This window comes from Diorhabda carinulata, chromosome 2 (assembly GCF_026250575.1).
Source record: "Diorhabda carinulata isolate Delta chromosome 2, icDioCari1.1, whole genome shotgun sequence".
NCBI lineage: Eukaryota > Metazoa > Arthropoda > Insecta > Coleoptera > Chrysomelidae > Diorhabda > Diorhabda carinulata.
Genome location: NC_079461.1, coordinates 30,265,247 through 30,277,090, shown reverse-complemented (window position 1 = coordinate 30,277,090; position 11,844 = coordinate 30,265,247). Strand labels below are relative to the sequence as shown.

Below are 11,844 nucleotides of genomic sequence, written 5' to 3'. Positions count from 1 at the left end.
AGCAGATCAAGATTACTGTGTTTTTTTTTGGTCTATCGTAGTATCGTACGTCATCCACAGAAGCCTGCTCCGTCGAAACCATCCTGTGCACCATATGGCTCCATTATTTAGTATAGAGGACTTGAGTTATTAGTCCACTGCCCTCCATCAGTGATTTTGATTCATAACTGTCCCAGGCGCAATTTGGTCAGTGCCCACCAAAATAATTCGACATTCGCCTGCGGTTTGAGTCCAGTTTTTCTTAGGAGGAGATGGTCGAGCTTGTAGTTAATTGAGGATTTTCCGCCTGTAGGCTGTCCTTCTGGCTTTAAAATATATCGTAGGATGAAACCGGCAGATTAATTATGAAGAAAAGTAGTATTTCTAATTTTTTCCATTTAAACTATATCAGTATCCTTCATATTTCATAAGAATACATGCGTCTGAATCTCTTACTTCTATTGAAGGCAATAGGAACAAACGACAATTAGATCTGTAGAATTGGAATCACCTAATACATTTGTTCCTATTAATCCATTGTTAACTTTGGTTTTTAGTCGAAGAAATTTGTGAACAGTAGTTATTGAGATGATTGTTAAAGCTTCTTGTTTTTTTTTGCAAACGATTGTTAAAATGATTTTGATCCTTTAAATTCAAGTTTGTTTTTCTTAACATTAGCTATATTTGAATATATATTTTTATTTATCAATAAAAATCTAATTATTGCATGGTGTCTAAAATGTATGAGAGTATTTAAGTGCAAGGATTAAATTTTCATGCCATTCTACAATCTTAAACCGCTACAGTCCACGATTTATTATTTTTGTGTCAAGCCAAATTTTGTTTTTCATATATTTATACAATTCTTTTTCTAGTGAGAAATTAATATGTACTTATTAAACGTTTTTAAAGTAACAACTGATAATTTGGTACTGAAAGATCGTATAGCAAGCAATTATTTTCAAGAAGCAATGAAGTTCCCTATAAGATTAGCCCAAATCTTCAGTTATTTTCCTATTTCTATTGGGGATAAACAAAAATCACTTAGATTTAAATGGTTCTACTGGAGGATCGGCTATTCATTATTTACTTTTATATTATTTGTTATGGAATTGGGACTTGTTATATTAGAAGCTTTTAAACACCCATTAAATATATTAGAAATAAGTGAGTATTAATTTTTTAAATAACTTTTTATAGGTGGACATTATTAATTTTTTCAAATATGAATGGCTAATTTTTTAGAAGTAGTCGTTTTTCATCTAGGAGCGGTAGTTCAGTTCATACTGTTTTTCAAATTAACCTATGTTTGGCCAAATTTCGTCAAGGAATGGGATAAGATTGAATATCATATGAATACATACGACATAGTAGACAATTTGCGATTAAAACTAATATTTATTTCTGTTACTATCATGTTTGTTGCTGGAGGTAAGTAACTCATTTTTATTTCTCATATTTTGCAAACTACGAGGGACGCTTTTGTACATTCAATAGTCTTTTTCTACGTCAATACATTTACTCCAGCGATGCTCCAGCACTTCCAAATAACAGTTGCCTATTTTCCTCCTAAAATAGACGTTTACGTGTAACTTCGGCTGGTGTGTCTGAAGGTCACCATGTCACATTGTCATCTACCAAGCCCATTATTAATTATTATCATAGACAATTATTATAAACATATAGGAATAGAAGCCAAATCGAGAATACACAAGGCCACGGTAAGTACCATAATGACCTTCACCACAGAGACACAGCCAGAAACGGCGAAAACCAAAAGAATGATGGAGACAGCAGAGATGAAAGTGCTATACAGGATAGCTGGAAAAACCCTACTGGACAGGGAAAGAAGTGAGAACATCAGAAGATTGGGCAAAATAGATGACGTCAACGAATGGGTTCCATCAAGAAATAAAGAATGAAACAATCACATAAGTCGCAAGGATAACAACAGACTGGTCAAGATAGTGCGCGATAAATCCCCATTGAACCGGCCGACCCAGAAAAAGGTGGAGACACAATCTTGAAGCAGGATAGGAGGCAAGGATGTCAAAGATAAAACAGGCTACTACGCCCAATACGAAGAAGAAGACATTATAGTAATTATAGACAGCTCGTTCGATGAAATTCGTGTTCCAATGAGGAAGTTTTTTTTTTAAAGAGGAAGGATCATTGGAAATGGCTCTGATATGGGAGTTTCTCCTCTGCAGAGCTAGGGTTGTGGTGATAGGTTTGTGATTGGGCTGCTTTAGGCTGAAAAAAGTAGGAAAACGGATGACCAAACGTGGCTCGAAGGAGATGAAAAGAAAGCTACAGCCTAAAAAACGGTTCTTTCCGGTTTGGGGATTTATTTTGTAATTTTATTTATTTTTGTCATAAAATCATGATCAAGACCTTGAGTAATTCACACAATAAAGTAAATGGTTACAGATCTTGGGTATTTTTGTAGATGCTAAATTGTATCAACAAAGTGTCTTTCTTTTCATGAATTCTCTTGAAACCAATGGCTATCTTTCTATACAATGTGGTAAGTCTTGTAAAGAAAACTTCTTTGCTTTTCCTGTTCGCTGTACTTAATTAAATTCTTAAGTTTATATTGGAACACTGAAGTAAGGTTTAAATATATGTTTCCAAGCCAAATCCTGCAATGAGTGCATTTCGGATGTGTCTCGTTTAGACGAAATGAATCATGCAATTTGAAATTGGAGGAAAAATTGATAATGAGTAAGAAATAAAATATTTCTTTGATTTTATAGATTCATTGGACAAAAAATTATAAAAAAATTTATTATTGATAGCTTAGATATTGAACAATCCAATATAACTACACCTGTAAAGAAGTAAAAGTCAGAATTTCAAGATGAGTTGGCTACCAGAAACAAGCTCCACTTTTACTTGATAATAAAGAAAGATTACCTGCCAGGAAGTATTTTGTAGTTGAATAAAATTCTCGTCTAGAGCATAGTTTCATTTAATGAAAACATTACACTATTAAAACAATTGACTTTTTTCAAAATAAAATTGTAATTGTTAAACAGTATTCTGAAGTTTTTCGTATTTATTTACTCTGTCTCTTACGTTCTTAATTTATTTACACACTATACAATACACTTAACTTATAATAATTTACTTATAAATATCACTTAAATAATTTCTCAGATTAATTTTACAATTCGCTCTTTTCACTACAACTATTTCTTTACAAATTAAACTAACTGCGGTTATACAAATCATTTATATGCCTAAAAAAATTCAACAAAGTTCTAGAACAAATAAAAACAAAAGAAATAAATGATATAAAATAGACTTTCCTAGAAATTATTTAGAAGATAAACCCCCCGCTACTATATACCATATATCACGGGCGCGCCCACCATTTATAAAAAACAGATGAAAGGCGCCACGCGAATTCGCCGAATTTCAAAAAATTCCATTGTAGCAGGACAAGGGCGCCGTAAGAACCCATTTCGCAAGCTTGTTCGTTACAGTACATTACACTACAAGGGACGAAAGCGGGATTTTCGGCCCGTGTAGTGTATACGATTTTTCCTTATAGCCAGTCAAAAGTACGTTGTTAATTTTACTTTTTTCAAGTTTAAATGCTGATAAGCATGTTTTTGTACTTCTTAGAGGGAGTAAATGTTCAACTTCAATTAGGGACGAAAGAACGTACTTTCGACCGAGGTATGAAGAAAAAATATTTTATTCTACTGTTCATGAGATTGAAAAAAGTATGTGTAAATTTTATAAACAACCCAACAAGTCTATAAATTTGTACCGTCTATAAATAGCTTATTATAATCCGTTACAGGTGGTTTGATAAAAGTATCATCCGTATTCTAACCTTCACTACGAATTAAGCAACATTAACAGAGATAAGAATATATTTTAGAAATATACAAGGGGGAATTAATAAGTCGTGGACGTACAAGCACAGAGGATACCGAAATTTTTGGACTACCAGATGATATCTCAAAACCCGAAACAATTTAAAAAATTCACATTAAGTTGATGGCCAATCCGATATTGAAATTACGTGTTATTTTGGAAATAATAGTCATTTTACATATCAAGTTACATAACAAGTTTGCGCCAGGACAATGCAATTGTGCAGAGTTTTCACAGTAGAAAAAACATGAACTAAGCTATGAGTTTTTTCTATTCTCCGGATTCATTCTAATTTATTCAGGACTATTAAACCTATATGATTATAATGGAATAATTACATGAATTAAACAAAAAATTGATCCATTTTTTATAACTTTTTCAGTTGAACATGGATTGGTGAATGCATATAAATTAAAAAATGAATTTGACTTAGAATATAACATAACAGAAGCTGTCAAATACTTTTTTATTAATAGCTATGAACATGTTTTCAGTATAGTGGAATATTCAATGTGGTTAGGGATTCTTATACAGGTATGTCTTCTTGCTAGTAGAAAAATTGTTAATTGACTGCAGTGATAATCCATTCATCAGTTTGCTAATACCAGCAAATTTGAACTTTTCCATCCAAATTATTTCCCACAACTTTTCTTCAGCGATACAGAGCTCTAACAAATATACAGTAAAATTCTTGATGTAATTTAGACAATCTAGATGGAATCGAATTTATCCAAAATCGAATAAGTAAAGATCTCGACAAAAAATTTCCCACCAATAGGATACTAATTGCTTTAAGATGGATGGATCTTTTAAAAGGCAAACATAAGTAGAGAACTTGTTTTATACGTAGCTTGTAAACAATTTTGTGGATAGCAGCTTCATAACTAATCGTTTATTTGAAGAAAACTAATAAACCTGAAGGGATACCAACTGCAACCAGGATTTCTGTTCCAGTTTCACAAAGGGTCTTGGATGGGTAGTATATGAATAATTGTGGAAACTTAGCAAGTCAAGAGGCAAATCAATTCCTAATATAATATGTTACTAATAAATTTACGCAATGATGTGAAAGTGAGAGATTAATTTTAATTTTGTAGGACAGGAGGTTGGGGAGTTTCATATCTGTGAAAATTTGACTAACACATTTATTTTGGTGTCGAATTTAAAGCTTTTTAGTCATTGAACAGTATATTGGAGTAACTGTGTTTTACATAATGTCCAATTGGTTTACTGTAGTTTTTTTTTGGCAGACGCATCTATTATAGTGTCGTGATTTATCTTTGAGTGAATAAATAGTTTAAATATATGCATTAGGTATAAATAGAATAGAATACACATAAGATGTTTTGAGTAAATCAAACAAAAAGTAATAATTCTGAATCATTTTCTTATTGGACGGACCTATATCTGATATTTAGTCAGAGAGGAAAAGATTTTGTTTTTCATTGGAGTCAATATTTATTTAAAAATTAAATATTTCATTCGGTTTACACATCATTCACTCAATCAAACTCTTGTATACATTTTTTAGTTTTTAAATTTGCAAAGAACCTTCTATTGGAACTACACCGATGTTTTTATAATGCTAATAGGTTCAGTATTAACATACAGATTGAAGCAAATATCCAAAAAAATTCAACACACGGCAACATGCAGAGTAAGTATTTATATTTTTTGGAATCATTTTAACAGCATATTATACGGGGATTGATCTCTTTACTTCGGTTCTGACCACTTTTAAAACATAATATGATTTTTATTTTTCAAAATATGAAAAATGAAATGAAAAAAATGAAAGATTGTTCAAGTTCCCCAAACCACTGATTCACCGCACATATTAATTTTTGGAAACAACCGCTGGGGAACAATTCTAGAAAATATGGCGGATACTAGACTAATTAGAAGATACTTTATATTATTGCGACTGTTGCTACGACGAACCTGATGCCCCTCAGGCGTTTTTCTACTATCTTCTTACGTAATTTTTTAACTAAATTGGTATTATGTAATTGTTGCTCTCTTTTGTAAATAATTCACAAAAATTACCCCTTCATCATCCCAAAATAACATCATATTCCCTGATGAATCTTGAACCTAGATATTTTTGGATCGATGACTCAGCCATTGTTGCTAATCCTAAACAAAAAAATTCTTTGTCTTGTCTATACTGAGCTAGACAATTTTTTTATTTTCAGTTGAGCCTTGAGTATTTTATGCACTACATGTTATCGTCGATGTTTCAACATTAAAAAACTTGTGTGTGTGGTGGTAGCACTTATGGGTACTCCACCTGGATCGTCATACGCATCTTCAAACTCACACCACCTTTTCACTATGCTGCAAATTACCCTGATGTAGCCTTATACCTCGTAAATTTATGCTGGGGTCAAATAATTCGAGCGGGAAGATCCTCGGAGCACTGCATCTATTTTTTGACTCATGTTGGAAATTCGACAGCAGATTATCTCATTTCATGTGTTCATTAAATATGATATTTTGCAGAAAAAAACATCATTCAAACCATTGCTAATCTTGATACAAAGTTTGCACGATGAAATTCAAAGGTAAACATGTAGTCAGTCTACTGAGTTTCTTTATATACGTGCAAGCACGAAAAACATAAATTTGCGATGGGGTCAAATCTTTTAAACATAACGTAACTCGGAAAGATATAATTTGATAATGAGATGTGACTGTTTCGAATTCGGGCTTCTACTGTAAAGTTAAGCAAAGGTATCAACCCTCGTATATTATGTTGAAGATATTCATTAAAAAGATCGATGTAGCTAGTGAAAATACGACGTCTAGTAAAAACATCATTTAGATATGTCCGTTAACAACAAAATGACAAAACCAAATGATGAGAAAATATTTTCACGCCCAAATTTGCAACAAATACTTTCAGTTTCTATTATATAATTAATGATTAAATTAATCAATGGAAAATAGGACTCAAAGTTACGAAGTATATTTAATTGATAATAATAAGGAGGGAAAAGGTAATTAGAACAATATGTGTATAAGAAAAAGTATCCGTCGAAATGTATTAAATTAAGGTGGCGCCACATTAGCAACAAGGTAAATTTCTTTTAGGTTATATTTACTACATTATTTTGAACAACTAAAATGATTTTTTAACTTGATATACTTCAATTCATCTACTACATTCATACCATACCCTTTGTCTACACCAGCGCCATTGTGGGAGATTTATGAGCTGCTATTTATCCTATATACTTTCAACTTTTCTCCCATATGAGGTACTCTTATCTCTACCTTCTCTCTCTAGCTCCCTCTCTCTCTATCTTCCATAGATTATACTCTTTATCTACTTTGCTTATCACTTTTCGTTTTCGATGAATCCAACAATGTAGGTTGCAATAGAAACCACCTTTTGCAGTTTCTCTAAAAGTCAGAAAACGTCTTAAAACAGAAATTATTTGCAGCAATTGGATCTCTAACGCCCCTGAGCACGCCATAAACGTAAAAAAGCCTTTGGAAGCAGTTTCGGCATTCTGTGATTCATTATATGGGTGATTCCGTTCTAACTGTGATTTTTTGTATTCAAAATTTCAAGATTTTAAAATTTAACTTTTCTAACTTTTTTATGCATATTATTCATCTATTTTACTGTAAAAATAAAACTCTAAGAGGAATTTACTACAACTTCAAAGTATCACGAGCAAGACACAAATGTCGGATTTTGAGTTCCACGCTACTGACTCATTTATCCACGGTACTGACATGGTAACTTAAGATATTAAACAACAAGTGCATCAATTTTCCTCAGTTTGATCATAAACATTAGAATTTATAAGGTAATTAGTTTAAATCATTTGTTACGACAAAAAAAATTAATAATTTATCGGTAAATTCTAGGAATGGACATGACACGGTACTGACATGGTAACTTAAGATATTAAACAACAAGTGCATCAATTTTCCTCAGTTTGATCATAAACATTAGAATTTATAAGGTAATTAGTTTAAATCATTTGTTACGACAAAAAAAATTAATAATATATCGGTAAATTCTAGGAATGGACATGACACGGTACTGACATTCAAGTGATGTAGTATAAGTTTTCTTTAAGTGGCAAGTTATATTGTATAAAAATAATGTTTAAATATCTTAAGAATTATTCAATTAACACAAAATTTTTATTAATTGATTATTAATTAATGACTAGTACAAAAAAACAATACAGGACATTGAATATCACAGTTAGAACGGAATCACCCATATAAAAAATGCAACCTGGGCAATTGAAAATAATCGATTAATATTTGTTACTCATAGCTCGACGTAATCTTTAAACGAGTAAAAAAGTCGTCGCACACTTAATTTGATTATGTTTTTCCTAATAATGCTGCAAATCTCTTTTTTTGGCACATCTAAAACTATACAGGAATTAAATGCAAAAGACCTGAACTCGCTTTATGCTTCTTGTGAGGAGATATGGCTGCTACAGATGGACGGACAATATGCTAGTATTAGCGCAGTTTTTTAAGAAAAGCGCTATTCTCTCGAGATTTTTTACAGATTACGTCACATAATCGATTAATTTCAAAGCTGTTGTGATTTCTCTTAAGCCTACAGTATTTTTTTCCAATGTAATCGAAATAGTTTTTAGTTTATTTCTACCGCAACGCAAAGATCATCCCATAAGATAGCATTGCAGCCCCACAAGCACTTGACTCTTATAAAAAAAAACGAGGAAAAATTAGAAACATAAAATAAGACCTCAGATCTAAAACAATCCGAAAGATTTCTTTCGTATTCCACCAATAGGTCTCAAAAGGCCCTTTCATTTAACAAAGACGAGCTAAGAAGGGTTACTGGTATGCTTACTAGACATTGTTCGGTGAACTACCATCTGGAGAACATTGGAGAAACCCATTACAGCTCTTGTCGTTTCTATAAGGAACCAAAGGAAAACGCCGAGCACCTCCTTTGTGAATGCGAGGCAGTCCATGATCAAAGACTACGGTACTTACATTCAAACTTTTTAAAGCCAAAAGAGTTAAGCCGCATAACTTCCAGACAGGTAGCTAACTTTGCAAAATCATATCTGACTGGTGAACAGTACGGGATACACAATAGATCAGTAGATTAAAATTTTAGCGAGGTATGTTTGCGGCCTTACGCACTAGCTCATCTAATCTACTTTAATCTAACTTAAGTACTTCAAATATTATTGTTGTATCAATTTTGTTTTAGGTAAATGATGTTATTGTTTGGAAAACTATAAGAAAAGACTATACTCGGATATCCCAACTATGTTATATTGTCAACGAAAGATTATCAGGTGTAATAATAACTTGTTTTCTTTTGGATCTGTACTTCATTCTTTTGCAACTGTATAAGAGTCTCAAACCAATTGAAAGTATCGTTGAAAAAGTTTATTTCTACATATCTTTTGCATTGTTATTAACTAGGATATTTTGTATATGCATTTGTGGTGGAGAAGTATTTGAGGAATGGAAGAATATCCGTTTCTATTTGAATACCGTAGCAACTTCGGCTTACAATTTGGAGGTAACAGAATATATTTTAGTGAAGATGAATATATGAAAATATCCCTTGTCTCAATCTTGTTCAAATTTTTTATTGTTTATTTTCAATTTTCCATTCTTTATTCTCGTTTCTGTTCTACATATTTGATAATTTGATATTTTCATTCGCTTTCCCTAATTTCTTCACTATACAAGGTATGGCTATAAAAAAATTAAACTGACTATACGACAATATACGCCAGTAATCGTTAGAACCGTAAAACATTTTAGCGTCTCGATTATTTCTTTATTTCACCGCAAAAATGTTAATGTAAAGCAACGAATTGCTCTGAAATTTCATATGAAACTTAGCAATTAAACTTATTATGTATTGAAACAAGTACATCTCAGCGAATACTTATCGTATATCTTTTTGAGTGCGTTTTAAAAATTATTGAGACGACATTCTAAGACTAGGGAAACAGAGTCCCGCATCCTGAAGGCTTCTAGCAATGTTTCAAGTAGTGGAAGGTCACTTGGAGCGTTTTAGGTATATCTAAAAATGTATAAATTGGAAATAAAATATTCCATGTTATTTAATAGCAAAACCTTGTATTTATTAATCATTTACTACGTGATGAACATAAAACTATTATTGTGTTCACGCTATCCAAGTTTTAATGTTATATTTTGTTCACAGATTGAAAGATTGACTTATCATGTAGCAACGTGGGAATTATCATTATCTGGAAAAAACTTTTTTGCTATATCACGAGGGTTGATACTACAGGTAGTAGCTTTTAAATTATAATAAAATTGTATGTCGTGGAACGAAGTCTTTTCACCAGTGCTTCCCAATGTATTTGAGTCGACACCAGTTTATCCCTTTTTAGGTATAATCTGGCTTAAGAAGACCAAGGGTTTTTAGCGTCGTCAAGTAAACTTCGCGGTGTAGTGCTCTGGAGTTCCTTAGTATTTCACACTTCGAGAAAATGTGGCTGCTTGATTATCGGATGATGATCTTCTGTTTGCGATAGTTCCTCTCTAGATTGAACACATTTTTCAATTGCATAGATTTCTGCTTGAAAAATTTTTGGTTCTGGACCCGTACACTCCTATTCCAGTTCCGTCTGATGCTTCCTAAATAAGACAGTTTTCAGGCAAAATTGACAATTGTAATACCAAGAGTTATAGTTATATAACCAAAAGTTATAGTAGCCATAAAAGCCATAGTTCGCACATTTGTTTTTTAACTTTGTGAAGTTATTAATCATTTTCTTTTCTTCAAATTTTTCAGATGGCTGGAGCAATCGTTGCCTACGAATTGGTATTAATACAATTTTTCCCAAATTCTTCATGAGTATTTGTCATTGGTAAATAAATTTTTCACTTCACAACCAAACTGTGTTTGTGTTTTCATTCAACAAATGTAATTATGACCATTGACGATATTTAAATGCATGAAGATGAGAATGGTTAAAAATTGAGGTTTTCAAAAGACTCTATAGAGATAGAAAGAGGAAACTGAAAAAAAAAACACATTAATTAATTAAAGACAATAATTAAACTAGTAAATACTGCTTTTGTCACACGAATCTTAGTGATGATTTTTATTCATGTTGATGTGGCCTCATTAACAATATATAATAATGTTGTTTCAATCACGTCCAGTTTTTTTTGTGACAGCTACATATTCATTACGGACCTCATATACATGACTTTTTGGCATATTATTTGGCATATCTGTATTAATATTGAATTCAATTACAATGTAAATATGACAGGAAAGTGATCAAAAAACAGCGGCAGTGTGTGAAGAATTAACTAACACATCTCAGCATCGATATTTCACATCATTAATTAAACAGTGCTGTTTAGATTGTCGGGGATTTCCTATGAGAAATCGAAATAAATCCAAGGTTCCACATAAAAGTTTATATTATATGCTATAATGTGGTCTAAACAAGAGCCCAGACATATTCCATTTGTTATACCAATGATTTGGACTCAACCAAACGATCGTGTAAGTGATTATTATTTTTCTTTCTTTCAAACAAAAGGCCAAACACACTATCCAGTATCTAAGCTTCTCTATCCTACACGGAGACGTGTCAAAGCCTCCAAATCGACAAGAAAGTGAGGATTCTACTCCGGAATTTGTTCTAAGTGAGAACAATAAGGTACCTAAAGATAGTGATTCAATTAAAATCACCCGCATTTATTGACAAAAAGTGATTTGAATGATTTAAAACGTGATTTGATTCTATCTGAAAAACATGCTAGGCTGTTGGGGTCTGAATTGATTCAAGGACTGTAAATTTTACTTTCTAATACGAAAACTTCTCATTGTCGACATCGTGACGAATGATAATGAAATAAAGCAGTTGATGTAGTTGATTGTACTAACGATTATGTTTTGATGCATTTGTTAAATTTTGCGTCGCTAGAGATTATTCATTGACTCCTCAAAAACTAGTTTGA

At 32.1% G+C, this 11,844-nt stretch overlaps 1 protein-coding gene across 1 annotated transcript; it reads left to right on the top strand.

Annotated features, from left to right (window-relative positions):
* Positions 1 to 5,421: 5,421 nt before the first annotated feature.
* Positions 5,422 to 10,723, top strand: LOC130904269 (gustatory receptor for sugar taste 64a-like). The gene is made up of 4 exons (XM_057816933.1): positions 5,422 to 5,524; positions 9,089 to 9,406; positions 10,064 to 10,153; positions 10,661 to 10,723. Exons 1-4 carry the CDS (start codon positions 5,450 to 5,452, stop codon positions 10,721 to 10,723), a joined length of 546 nt encoding a protein of 181 aa, XP_057672916.1. The 5' UTR covers positions 5,422 to 5,449.
* Positions 10,724 to 11,844: the final 1,121 nt, after the last annotated feature.